This window comes from Vombatus ursinus, unplaced genomic scaffold (assembly GCF_900497805.2).
Source record: "Vombatus ursinus unplaced genomic scaffold, bare-nosed wombat genome assembly UNPS02015165.1, whole genome shotgun sequence".
In the NCBI taxonomy this organism is placed as follows: Eukaryota; Metazoa; Chordata; class Mammalia; order Diprotodontia; family Vombatidae; genus Vombatus; species Vombatus ursinus.
In genome coordinates this window covers 223664-238078 of record NW_020954943.1, presented here as the reverse complement: position 1 = coordinate 238078, position 14415 = coordinate 223664, and the positions used below count along the sequence as shown (strand labels likewise).

General features: G+C 46.0%; 1 protein-coding gene across 1 annotated transcript in view; it reads left to right on the top strand.

Moving 5' to 3' along the window:
- Positions 1 to 14004: 14004 nt before the first annotated feature.
- The window catches only part of PFKL (phosphofructokinase, liver type), a 22300-nt gene continuing 21889 nt past the window's right edge, over positions 14005 to 14415 (top strand). The window contains 1 exon segment of the mRNA XM_027846435.1: positions 14005 to 14200. Within this exon segment, the coding sequence (XP_027702236.1) occupies positions 14092 to 14200 (109 nt within the window). The 5' untranslated portion in view covers positions 14005 to 14091.

Here is a 14415-nt window from a genome sequence, read left to right as displayed (position 1 = left end):
ATTTGTTTGCAATATCCCTCTACATTAGTACATGGTCACTTTTTTTATTATAATTCGATGTGGCACTGAGAAATGTATATATTTTTTTGCTGTCCCATTTAGATGTCATCAGTTTTTTAAGTCTAGGTTCTCCAGCTTTGTTCAATTCCATATTTTTAATTTTATTTTTCTTTCTATTAGACTTATCCAGAACTGAGAGAGGATTATTGAAGTCTCCTGTTACTATTGTGTTACTGTCTATATCTGCTTGTAGCTCAGATAATGTTTTCTTTATGAATGTGGATACTAAGGCATTTGGAGTGTATGAGTTTTTTTTTTTAACTGATACTGGTCTTTTTTATTTTTTTGAATGTTTGTTTTTGCTTTATTATAGCATGACCGCAATAGCTGGGTTGTTTTTTTTTTTTTTAGATTTGCTTAATGCATAATAAAATTCCATCAGCTCAGTATTATTTTGCTTATGTCTTTTTTTGTGTTTCTTGTATGCAGTGTACTGTTGGAATATGTTTTGTTAGCTAATCTGTCACTTTTTTCATTTTATTGGGTTATTTAACCCAGGGGTGGAGAACCTGCGGCCTCAAGGCCATATGCTTTCCTCTAGGTCCTCAAGTGTGAATGACCCTTTGACTGAATCTAAACTTCACAGAATGAATCCCCTTCATAAAAGGATTTGTTCTGTAAAACTTGGACTCAGTCAATGTTGCTAGCAACTAAGAATCACACCTGACAGGAAAGCGTGAAATGAAGAAACATGGGCCAGGCGGGTCAGCCAAGACTGACCCATTTATTCATCTGAGGGTCACAGCATATATAGGAAAAAGTTTGGAACTTCAAAGGATCCCTTGTGTGGGAAAACTATGCATATTCTGTAACTGTTACTGATAACTTTCAAGCTTCAGAGCTCGATAAAAAAATGCTTTCAGGACATACATCAAAGGAGCATACAATAAAAGTGTCAAGAAAAAACTTACATCATTTTAAACAAGTGGTTACAAGATACAGATTAACAGTCAATTAACAGGCCTCGACAATCATTCTCAGGGCTGTCTCAGGTTCTTATCTCAAAGTATGTGACTAGTCCTCCCTAGTTTGCTACATGTTATCCCTCGTGCCAGACTTTTACTGTGTCATGGTCGGGCAGTTCCAGGAGCCCTTTAATGAATAGGAGAGTGGTGAGCCAACATCCTGATAAAGTGAGCCCTTGAAGGTAAGAACAGGCAGGAATTAAATTCCAACCTGAATTCTTTAACCCTTTGCTGGACTGATCAGAGCTGGCCCTTGACAAGTCAAAGGGTCACACTGATGACCTAGAAGGCTTACATGTGGCTTCAAGGCCACAGGTTCCCTACCCCTGCAATCCATTTACATTTAAAGTTATAAAGAGTTAGGTTAATGTTTTCCTCCATTTGAGTAATATTGCTTTTTTTTTCAAGTTAAAATTGTTTTCATTCTTCTGCTGGATCCTTTCCTCTCATTTGTTAAACCTTTCCCTTTGGTGTTTTGTTTATAAGTTCTTTTTTCTCTCCTACTTTTATCTGGTTAAATAGTTCTTCCTCCCCTTTTTTCTTCTCAATTAGTCAAGTACCTCCCCTACCTCACTCCCTGCCTCAACTAGTCCTGTTCATGAACATACATATATGTATGTGTGTGTTTGTGTGTATGTGTATCTCCTTTCTCTCTGTTCTTTGTGCAATTAAAACTTCCAAGGTATCTATTCTAGGTTTTCCCCTCTAGGCCCTTTCTGCCCCTGCCTTGTAGGGCTTGCCCCAGGGATTTGTCTTTTTCATTGTGTCTTCGAGAATGATATCAGTCATTGTTGGTGTTGGAATTAGGGTTAGAGTAGGGATTAGGAAAATACACTGACTGTTCTATAGGCCTGAGAAAAAAGTAATGTCCTCAGAGAATTTATTTGGTGATATATGTGGATTGTTAGAGGTGAGGGACACCCTCAACAGAATGGTGAACTTTTGGAGTTTCACATTGTAAATCTGAGATACAACACTAAAAACAAGGAGGCCCTAATCCCAAGTATTAGATGTTCTAGGTAAGGACCAGCTATAAGATAGGACAGGAGCAGAAGCCTGGGAATGAAGACAGAAAGTGACAAGGGAAGCCACCTACATAATACAAGACAGAGGCTGACAGGCAGACTCTTCAGGGGCTTTTCTGGGAGCCATGTAGGTTGGAAAAGAGGCATTACTTTACTGATTGGCTAGGGAAAGTCTGAATCAACTGAGAAGTGACTGAAGCCAGATAGCCTCTGCACCTGCTTATGAAGAACTGGGCTTGTTGCCTTTTAGCACCATCTACACCCTGAAAGAAGTGTATTTTGAGGGTACTGTATTACTCTTTAAAAGCTCTCTACAGCTTAAGAGAAGAGGAAAGAGCAGGAAACACATCAGCTGTTCTGCTGGGAAGCATGAGGGTATCTTATGCTAAAAAAGTGTCACACATTATCTGGGCCCTGCCAAGGATGGTTATATGCTTGTGTTTGTATTCCCAACACTAAGCACAGTGCTGGGGACATAAGTGCTTAATAAATGTTAAAAACTCTTATACTCTTCCCTTCTCAATAATTCTGAACTGTTCTACAAATCCCCATCACCAATTGCAGTCTTTGATGCCCATCCATCTCAACCCTACCTCACAATGTCCCATTGTATGTACAAATGCTAACCCCTTCCACTGTGCCCTTTGGAATTTCTGCTCCATAGTTCAATTTCAGCTAAAACTTCTTTTCTTGCTTCTTCCATTTTCTATCTCTCACCGAGACCTGGCTTCCCTTTGATTGCACTGTTTCTGTCACCACCCTCTCCATTACTGGCTATACTCTTATTCTCCTCAAGTCATTGTTAGGGAGTTGGAGTACTCTTCACTCCCCATTGTCACTTCCAGACTTTTCCTCTACCAACCAAAACAACTCAGCCACCTCTCTTCCTCTGAGGCTCATGCTATTCAGATTCATCACCTAATTCATAACTTCCTTTCTGAGTCCAGAGCCTGGCTCACAGTCTTTCCTCCCCAACTCTTTCCCTCTTACTCAGGGCTGCAACATCGATATTGATGACCATGCAAACACCTCCACTTCCTGGTTCTTTAACACACACATCCCCAGTCATTCTTCCAATCCTACACCCATCTCCATACATGTTTATCTTGCCATGACCCACATCTGTTCCACTTGGATGTTCATGAACTCTAAGATTTCTTTGGTCATAGTCCTTTATTATTTTATCTTCCCCTTTTCCATGTGATTCCTACCTCTGTTCCTCTTCCTCTTTGTGATCTGCATTTTCTCCATCTCCCAGTTCCTTCCCAGGCCATCACGCCTGCCCTGGCTACATTTATTTCCCTTCCCTTTCTCTACCTATTGTTAAGCCAGTTCAATTCTACACTGTCTTCTATGCTCAAATTCCTTACCTCTTCATTGCACCACTGATTGCACTTTGCCAAACCCTGACCTGGAATTACTCCCATTATCCTCCTTTGGTGTGATTCCTGTGCTATCTGCTTCTCACTCAGAGCCCATAAAAAGGGCCTTAATACCTAAACAAAGGAAAGACAAAGCAGAGAAAGAAAAACTGCAGACCACTATCCCTCATGAAAATTGATACAAACATTTTAAATAAAACATTAGCAAGTAGGCTATAAGAACATACTATATACTATGGCCAGGTTAGGTTTATACTAGGAATGCAAGGTAGATTCAACATAAGGAAGACTATAAAACAAAAATAAAAAATGTAGTCATATGATTATATCAGTATATACTCAAAAGACTTTTGACAAAATCTAACACCTATTTATACTGTTAAAACAAACTTTAGAAAACATAAGAATAAAGTGAGCTTTCTTTAATATAGCAAATAATATCTATCTAAATCCAAGAATAACCCCAACACAAGAGAAATATTAAAAGCCTTTTCAGTAAGATCAGTAACAAAGCAAGGATGCCCATCATCACCATTAATATTTAACCTAGTCCTTGAAGTGCTAGCTATATAGCAGTAAGACAAGAAAGAGAAATCTAGGGAGTAAGCATAAGCCAAGAGATAACCAAAATATCACTTTTTTTGTAGACGATATGATGATTTCCTTAGAAAACCTGGGGAAGTCAACCAAAAAATTAATTTGAACAATAAAGGCATGAAAGTTTCAGGATACTAAATAAATCCACTCAAATAATCAGCATTTCTGTATGTCAAACTCCCCCCAACCCCCAATCCAGCAAGAAGAGCTAGAAAGAGAATTTCCATTCAAAATAACATCCAAGAACTATATGAATTCAACTATGAAGCACTTTGCAGAAATAAAGACAGTCCTAAATAACTGCAAAACTATTAATCACTCATAGGTAGGTTGAGTCAACACAGTAAAAATGACAATATTACCTAAATTTATTTATTTGGTGTTCTATCAAACTACCTAAGGAATATATTATAGAGCTTTACAAAACCCAATAACCACAAAATACATAGTGGAGGAACAAAAGGCAGGAATCTCAAATGTAATAATGAAAAAAAAATGGGAAGGAAGGGAGCAGCTCTAGTAGTGTCAGTTCTCTAATTTTAATACAGAGTAGTAACCACTAAAATGATTTGGTCCTGGTCAATGAATAGAGTTGATCAGTGGAATAAATTAGGTGCACAACATATAGAAGCAAACAGCAGCCCAGTGTCTGATGAACCCAAAGATCCTCATTACTTGGGAAAGGCCTTTGACAAAAACTGCTAAGAAAACTGGATTATGATCTGACAGAAATTAGGATTAGACCAACACCTTCTACCATATGCCATGATAAGCTCCACATAGATATGTGACCTACATCTAAAAATTCACATTATAGGCAGATTATAGATGTGAGGAAGAAATTAAGGAAAGGGAAAGACTTCATGACTAAACAAGTAATAGGATCACGTAAGATAAAATGGACAATTTTGATTATATAAAATTTAAAAGTTTTTGAAAAAGAAATCTAATGTACTTAAAATTAGAAGGGAAAACTGTTAACTGGGTAAAAAAAAAAGTCTTCACAGCAAGTTTCTCCAATAAAGGTCTCTTAGTTAAGATATGCAAGAGTCAAAATTACAAGACTAAGCCATTCTCCAATAGCTAAATGGTCAGAGAATATGAACAGATAGTTTTCAAAGGGAGAAATCTAAACTGTTACCAACCATCCAAAAATGCTCTCAATAATTAGAGAAATAGCCTTTAAATCAACTTTCAGATTCTACCTCATCCCTATGGCAAAAAAAAAAAAAAAATAACACATGTTGAGAGGCTACAGAAAGCCAGCACACTGCTGCACTGTTGGTAAAGCTATGAACTGCTGGGAACCCTGTCCAAAAAGGTACTAACCTGTGACTACCTTTTAACTGAGCTATACTACTACTACTAGTAGGCTTATACCTCAATGAGGTGAAAGAGAAAAAGGACCTGTATGTACCAAAAATATTCATATCAGCTCTTTTGTGGTAGCAAAGAACTGGAAATTAAGAGGATATCCTCCTGTTAGGAGGGGAACGATTAAGGAAATTATGATATGTAATCACCCATGTATAGTGGGTGTGTCCTGGAAGATGACCCAGGAAGAGACTAGAAAAGGGGTCAGACAAGAAGAAGAAGCAGGAGAAAGCAGTCAGTGTCACAAAAACCTAGAGGGGACAGAGTATTCAGGAGGAAAGGGTGATAGTGTCAAAGGCTACAGAGGGGTCAAGAAGGATAAGATTAGATTTGGCAATTAAGAGATCATTGGTGACTTAAGAAAGAGCAGTTTCAGTTGAATGATTGGGTTGAAAGCCAGAATGCAGACAGTTCAGAGTCAAATGAGAGGGGAAAAAGTCAAAACACCTAGTATAGGAAGCTTTTTCTAGGAGATTTTCTGAGAAAAAGAAGAGAGATCGAGGGATAGTTGGATCAAGTGATTATTTTTTGAAGGTGGGAGATACATGGATGTATTTGTAGGCAACAAGAGAGGGGCCAGACTGAAGGTCAAAACCAAAGGGAGGCCAATAGGGGAGCAATCTTCTGGACAAGACAGGAGGGGGTGGAACCAAGGCACATTTACAAAGAGAAGGGCCCCCTATTCATGTGAGGTGAGTGAAGGAGGAGATAGTGGGGAAAGGTGGGTGATATGGGTCAAGGAGGCAATATTGTAAATCATATGAGTAAAGTAAGGAAGTCATATGATCATATAATTATTTCTAAATTCCAGGGAATCTATGCCTTTACCACTGAAGTGACACAGACTGCAACTTACCTCTCCCTGTCCACCCTATGTTGTTCTTCTTCCCTTCTCCCATATATTTCCTGCAGTGTTCTATGGATCTTGCTCTCAGTCACTTCATGTTCCATGGATATCAATGTAATATATGAGTTGTTTGTTGGGCATCCTTTTCCTTTGCTTATATGATAGGACCCTTTTTGGGGGGGGGTCATGCATTTCTTTGATGATAACCTTTATATTTCTTCTTCCCTTATTCCATGTTATAACCTACTCCTTTCATCAGAAGCATCCTGGTGAGAGGACACCCAATTCTCAAGAATTGAAATAAACTTTCTGTTCCTACCTTGAGATACCTCTAAGAGTTTTTTTTTTAGGTCACTATCCTGCACAAAAGCAAGAAAAGAGTTTCTTTTTCTTAAACTTGGAGAAGCCAGCACAGAGGGCAGCAGAGCAGACCTGCGTTCAGGGTGAGTGCTGGGGGTCTGAAGTCTGGAATGTTCCATGCGCTGCCGTTTGGGTGCCATGGCGGTCAATTCTGTTTAACCTTTTTTTTTTCTTCCTGTGTCACCATGGAGAAGTAAATGGGGTGGGAGGAAACAGCAATGCTCAGCAAGTCTGAAGGCATCAAAAAGGAAAAGAAGAAGACGTGAGAAGACCTGAAGAGATTCCATGAACTCCGTCTCTCAGCCAAGATCACTCAAGTTAGGCCTTTCCCATTGTAAGCACTAAATACATGGTAGCTATTATCATGATGATGTGGAATTACCAAAAAAATAATCATTAATAAAATAAATTGCTCCATACTTGAGAGTTATTTTAAAAAGTAGACTAACCTATAGGATTAAAAAAAATAAAAACCTACCCTAGGACAGAGAAGGGTCATCTAGACATAAAAGACACACACAAGGAGATCAGAGCATGAAGAAGTTTAAAGAAATAAAAGAGAAAGGAAAGGAGCCGAGCTGAAACAAACTCCCACTTTCCCCCTCATCTCTGGGCTGCTCAGCGTCCTTGGTGGGGAGTTTCCTAAACGGGGAGAGGGGAGGTGGAGGTCAGACTGGAGCAGGGCTAGCCAAGTCGAGGTGTGAATAGAGATGACGACTCTTTTATCATCTCCCGATGAGGAGAAGGGGAGAGGGAGCAGGAGGGGGGAATGGATGGGGAGACCAAAGGGGAGAGATGACTTTCTTTTCCTTCCCAGACCTTACCACTTCCTCAGTCAATCAAAAAACATTCTTTAAGCGCCTCCCACCGACAGGCACTATGCTAAGTGATACGGATACAAAAAAGACAAAAGATAGTCCCTTCCCTCAGGGAGCTTACGATCTAATAGGGAAGACAACACGCAAACAAATCCGTGCATACAAGCTCTATACAAAACAAACAGGAAATAACGAACAGAGGGAAGGCATTGGAATTAAGAGGGGCTGGGGAAGGCTTCCAGCAGAAGTGGGGATTTTAGTTGGGACTTGAGGAAAGTCAGGGAGGTCAGTAGTCAGAACAGAGGAGGGAGAGCAGTCCAGGCACTGAGGGTGCTAGAGAGAGTACCCAGAGCGGGGAGACAGAGGGTCTTGTTCCTAGAACAACCAGGAGGCCAGGGTCACTGGATCCTAGAGTACATGATGGGGAGTGAGGTGTAAGAAGACTGGGAAGGGAGGAGGGGGCCAGGTCAAGAAGGACCTTGAACACCAAGCAGAGCATTTTGTGTTTGCTCCTGGAGGCAATAGAGAGCCACTGGAGTAATTTGAGTAGGGAGTGACATGGTATGAGAAATGAAAGAGTTAAGTTTCCACATAAGAAATCAGCACAGACAGGCTAACTTCTCCATCCGAGGGGGGAGTGACAACACAATTCTAGGCACATAATGTATGTTAAGGGTGGGGCATATAAGGAAGATTGTAACCCAGAAGGATTAGGACCAATCTCGATCCAGAAGGGAGGAGTTAGGCAATTACTAACTATAAAGCTTGCTCTGGCTTCTTTTACGTTGGCATTTCTCCCCTTCTAAGGAGGTGTGCCCGCTTCTCGCGAGAATCGAAATGGTGCATTTCAACCTCATTAATAGAAAGTCTTTGAGACGCCTGTCTTCAGAACTGAGTCTGGGGTCATCCTTATAACACATTGTCAGATCTGAATTTTAGGAAAATCTCTTTGGTGGCTGAGTGAATGATGGGTTGGAGTGGGAGAGACTTGAGATAGGCAACCTCCCCCCAAACCAGGAGCCCATTGTCCAGGTGTGAGGTGATGGGGGCCTGCACCAGGGTGGGGGCAGTGACAGGAGAGAAGAGGTGAAATCAACAACAAAAGTTGCAGAGGTAAAACTGACAGGCCTTGGATTTGGGTGGGGGGGGGAGATGAGAGTGAGGAGTCCAGGATGACTCCTAGGTTGTGAGCCTCAGGGACCTCTTCAGTAATGGTCGGGGGTTGGGGGGAAGATAATGTGTTCCATTTGGGACACATAGAGTGCAAAATGTCTACTGGACATCCAACTGGAAGACAATTGGACATAAGAGACAGGAGGTCAGCAAAGACTTGAGTCTTCAGTATAAAGATGGTAATTAAATCTATGGGAGCTGATGAGATCCCCAAGGGAAGTAGTACAGAAGGAGAAGAGGGCCCAGGACAGAACCTTGAGGGACCCTATGGTTAGAGGATCTGGAGAAGGATCCTTCGAAGGAGACCGTGGAGGAGCTGTCAGAGAGGGAGGAGGACCACCAGAAAAGAAGGGAGTCCCAAAAACCTACAAAACCAGAGAGTGCTCCCACATCATCCAAGGCTGCAGACACCAAGGAGAATGAGGACAGAGAAAAGGCCACTGGACTTGGCCACTAAGAGCTCACTGGTCACTGTGGAGGGCAGTTTGGGTGAATGATGGGTCTAAAGCCAAGTTGTAAGGGGTGTTGAGGTCCAAGAGGTGTAGAGATCCCTCAAAGACAACAGTACAGCATGGGGTTGTCTGGAATGAATTCACAGACTCAAGCATTCTTTAAGTCAAGGTGTCTAAGATATATTGTTACACTATACAGCGGGTAGAGGTCCTTAAGGAATTCTCCCATGGTGAGCAGAGCTCCTTAGGGAACTTGCAACTAACAGGGATGATGCTAAAGCTTATATAGGAAAAGTAGTGAATTATGTGCCAAGTATGCTAATTAAGTGATAACATACAGCTATGTTATTTACTACTGAAAACGGGGGGGGGGGGCGGTTCTTAAAGGGTGTTTTGGTCTGTTATGTCTGTAACAAGATAGTTTCAGGAGTTGACTCTATAGCTTGACCTCTGGCTTATCTATGGTAACTGTGGGCACTACTACATGATAGTTTTGTTGATACTAGGTAGTACAAGGGAAATTCTACAGAGGTCAGCTTGTTCTTGTAACAGGGAGAGATAGTTTGCCTCACTGGGCCCACTCATGAGTTATTACCAGAGAAAGGGTCTTTGGGATGGAGGGAAAGTGTCAGGAATAGTGTTTTGAGGCTAGGGAGAATATGATCTTGGAAGTGGGGTCCGAGTACAAGCACCTAAGCGAAGCTGATAGAAATTCCCAGGCCCATGAATTTCCTGAGGTCAGCCTCTGCTCGAATTATTTTGTAAATCCTTAACTCTTTCTGGAGATTCCTAAGCTTTTTGGCTTGCTTTCTCTTGTTATGTAAAACAACTTGCTGGGTGAAGCCTGGGAATATCCCTACCCCCTCACCCAGCAGCCCCCTCCCTCCCCATGCCCAGCTTGAGGAGAGAGGAGCAGAAAGCACCTGAGTGATGAGAGGTGAGGAAGATGCGGCTCGGGCTCAATGGCCTCCATTTTTTCCAACAAATGAGTTCTTAGGGTTCTCAGCCAAAAGAGTAGGGGGAAGAGGGAAGCATGAGTTGCTTGAGGAGGGATTGGAAGGCGCTCTGAGGACACTGGAATAATGAGTTGATAAGGGAGGTACAGTAGGATTGCCTAGCCATTGACTGTAGACTGACTGACTGACTGTATTTTTGTTACAAAGGGGAGCAGCTGGGAAGTCTGAGCTGGGGGTGGGGGGGGGGAGGGGGGGGGGCAGGCCCAAGAATGGGGGGGGGGGGGGGACAGAGGAATGTCAAAGTCAAGTGGGCCTCCTTTCTCTCTTAGCTCCATCTCCCTGGTCTGACTTCTTTCTGGCATCCAAGTCCCAGTGAAACCACAGACAATCCCCTGGCCCCATGACCCCGAGAGAATGAGCTGCTTGTGCTGGGGGGGAGGGGAATTGAGGGTCCCACTCTTTTCAGTGGAATCAGCATGAACATTTTCTCCATCTCATTCTTTTGTCTAGACAATGAACAAGACAACCCAAAAATCAGGCACCACGTGCAGTTTGTGCATTTCCAAAGTGTAAAGGCTCACACCAAACATTTCAAAACTGGGCTCTGAATGAGTGCCTCTATTGTTTCCGTTGGAGGCCACAAGTTGATGAGTCAGGAAAGGTCAGGGGAGTGAGCCTCCAAGTGTCCCCAAATCTGAGAGTCTGGAAGCCCCGTCCTCCATGGGTTTTGCAGCCTCAGCCTCGATGCCCTGAGGAGCGAGCACCCAGCCCACTGGTAGCTGAGGCAGCCACGATGGTGCCTTTGGACAGAACCTAGGTTGGACCAGTGCTCTGTGAGCTCACGGAGGCCTCCAGGTGTCAGGGGGAAATGTTCCTAGTTCTGTCCTGGCTATCAAAGCGCCTGTGCCTTTGTAAAAGTGAATTCATTTTAATTGTGTAATTGGGACTAATGCACTAGCCATAGAGGGGACCACACTGGAATCTGAGCTTCAGCAGATAGCATTAAACACCCCCAGCCTCTCAAAGATACCCCTAGGATCCAAGGGGAGAGATGTACCTGACCTCACCCAGGGAGAGGGAGGTCACAGAATACCCATGGCACATGGATTTCCATCTGTGTTACCGTTTAGTCGTATCGGCTCCTTTGTGTCCCCATTTGGGGTTTTCTTGGCAAAGATATGGAGTGATTCGCCATTTCCTTCTCCAGCTCATTTTATAGACAAGGAAACCGAGGCAAAAAGGGTGAAGCGGCTTATCTAGGGTCACACAGCTAGTAAATGTCTGAAGCTGGATTTGAACTCGGGTCATCCTGACTCCAAGCCTGGTGAGTTGTCCACTGTAGTGTGGTAAAGCAAACAGAGAGGTGGGAAGACATCTACCTGGGTTGGTAAAGGGATTTCCCCCATCAGGAGCTGCTCCCACCAATGGAATCGAAGATCTAATCAGTACTACTCTGCTCCCTTTGGACATGTGTGTCTTGCCTCTTTTTTGGGCCCTGAACAGTCAGGTTTCAAGTGGCTGAATTACATTAAAGCCACCATATCCTGGGCTAAGTCCTGGGGAGACAAGACAGGAAGAAATGGGTCATTGCCCCAAAGGAATCTGCTTTCTCTTCGGGCCCAACCTCTCTCCATCCATGGTGGCTGTTAAGGGATCCTGCTTTATGCCAGGCCCTGGGAGATGAACAAGGGCCAATACTGAGGCCCTGCCCTCAAGGAGCAGACTGTCAAGTGGGGGAATAGGAGGAGGGCACATGACAAAGTGGTCCCAGAAAGTACTGGAGGCATGTGGGGATGGTGAATGGGAGAAACCTGCAGCAAAGGGTGGGAAGCAGGAGGTGGAGTGTTCTCCTGGCTAAGGATAGTGGGTAGATGTTGCTGCTGGCTCATGGAGGGCATGGAGGGAAGGAGAGGAGTGAGGCCCTGGAGCCTCCCAGGTAATTGGTAATGTGGGGCAGGAGGGAAGGGGGCCTGAAGCTGCCTGACTGTCCAGATCCAGAGAGGACAAAGATTAGTAACAGGATGGCTTTGGGTACAGGAAGTTAGGGTCTGGAGGTTCATGGAGGAGGCAGCAAAGGAGACTCAGGAGGAGCTGGTAGGACCAGGAGAGACAGTGGTCAGCAGCGTCCAAGGCTGCAGAGAGGCCAAACAGGAAGGTCCTGAGAAAAGGCCAGATCCAGGTAACCTAGGGGAGAGGAGTTTGAGCTGAGGTCAGAAGCTGGACCACAGGAGGGGGAGGCGGGGAGGCCGGTCCACAGGAGGAGGAGGTGGGGAGGCCGGTCCACAGGAGGACTGCTACCTCAGGGGATTTTGCCCCGAAAAGGAGAGAGATGGGATGAAGGGGGAAATAGAAGGATCCAGAGGAAACGGGGCATGTTTGTAGGGAGCAGGAAGGCAGCTGTCTGTTCATCTGTCCTCTTGGAAGAGGCTCAATGACATCACAGGGTGATGTCTTGACTTTGTCATGATTTCCGGGGGGCAGAGCTGCACACGAGCAGCCTCTGTCTCTTTGAGCCATCACAGTCCAGCGATGGGACAAAAGTCAGGATGAAGGGTGATGGCTCAGGATGCAGAGGATGACCTTGGCAGCCTTGATGTTTGACCAAACTCTGAGTGCCTGCTTCAGCTGCCTACATGGCCTGGGAACAAATTGTTCTTACCTGCCAGTTCCGCTGGGGGAAGTCTCCACAGTCCCTAACTGGCCCACACTTGTCTGGGTCACATCTGTGGACCCTCTGCCTGATTTAGCCCATCTGCCCAGGGTGTGGCCGCTGCTCACGCTCCACTTCTTGGAGCCACAAGGAAGCTGGGGGACAGGTGGACACTAAAGGTAGATGAGTAGCCTTGAAAAGGGCCCAATAGGCACCCCACCCCCACACACACCCCAGAGGTTGAGTCCTTCCTGAATGCCCCATAGATAAGTGAAGTAAGTGAGGGGGGATGTGCTGAAGAAGGCGGGATGGCATCCACGGTTCCTGGGAGAGGGAAGGGCTCCCTACCTCTTCATGTGGGACCGGTAGAAAGAGGAAGATGGTGGCCAATGACATCAGAGGAGAGAACAGTAGATACAAAGGAGACATTTCAAGAAGAGGAGGCTCTGTCTCCATCTGGGATCAGACTCAGCTTTCCGGGTAGGTGGTGCCCGGCAGGTGGTGCCCCACGACACCCACGGTGCCTGGTAGATCTGGCACAGCCCGACTCACCTTCTTTGGGGACCTTCCCAAGTGCCTTTAGAGTTAGTCCAACTGGCTGACCAGCCGAGCCACACCCAGGCCCACAGGCCCCCAGCCCAGATTTCTGTCTCTCACTGGAGAAGCCAGGGTACCTTTCTTAGCTTTCTTAGGTGAGACGGCCTGTGCCAGATCCTAGAGGCACTGGGGAGCCCTGGGGTTTCCTGAGCAGGGGAGTACCGAGCCTTACCGTGGCAGCTGAGGAGTGCGGAGAGGATCGGATCAGAGAGGGCAGCCTCTGCAGCAAGGGTGTGAAGATGGACATGTGAGGGACTGTGGTGTCTGCAGAGGCTGGGGACGGACAGTGCACACTGTAGGAGACAGGCGCAGGGATGACTCCTAGAGGAGGGAGAGGTTTGCCTTAAAAACCTCCCCCTCCTCACCCAGGTATGGCTAAAGGCTCCGGGCCTACAGGACGTGAAGTGGGTGGGGGCAAGCAGCTCCTGCCAGCCGGGCCCTTATCAACCCCCATTTCTAAACCCAGTTTCAGTTCCTGGCTCGGCCTCAGCTTCCCGCGTGGTGGCCCAAGATGAGTTCCTGGCCCGAGGGACCTCAGTTTCCCCCTCGGCAGAAAGAGGAGAGGGCTGAACCAAAAGATAAAACCTAAGGGGCCTCTCCAGCCCCCGGGGGCCAGTCCGAGTGTTCGGAAGTATCTGCCCGATCCCGGGTCCCTCCCCTCCAGGAGCGTGGCCTCTCTCTGGGGGGGGGGGGGAGGATGGGGCGGGACAGGCGGAGGCTCCTCCCTTCCCATCTGGGGCTGGCGGGCGGGGCAGCCACAACCTGCACCCAGAGGGGCCGAAGAACCGAATAGAGAAGCGAGCTGAGCGCGCACCTGGACAGGCCGGGTCAGATCATGGCGAGCCCCACGGCGGCAGCGTTGGGGGGTCTGGAGCAACTGCGGATATGCGGGGCGGGGGCAGGCCGAGCTCTGGCCGTGCTCACGAGTGGCGGGGACGCCCAAGGTCAGCGGGGCGCCAGGGACAGAGATCGGAGGGCGTAACGGGGTAGGGACTGTCGGCAGCTCGGAGTAGGGCGCGCCTCACCGGGGGAGGGGTCACGAGGTGGGGGGGATGGGCTGAGACAGGGGCCGCCGTGGGGTGGAACCAGGCAGGGGTCGCGGGGGCTCGGAACGGGGCGCAGCCCACTGAGGCAGGAGACACGAGGCAGGAATGGGCTG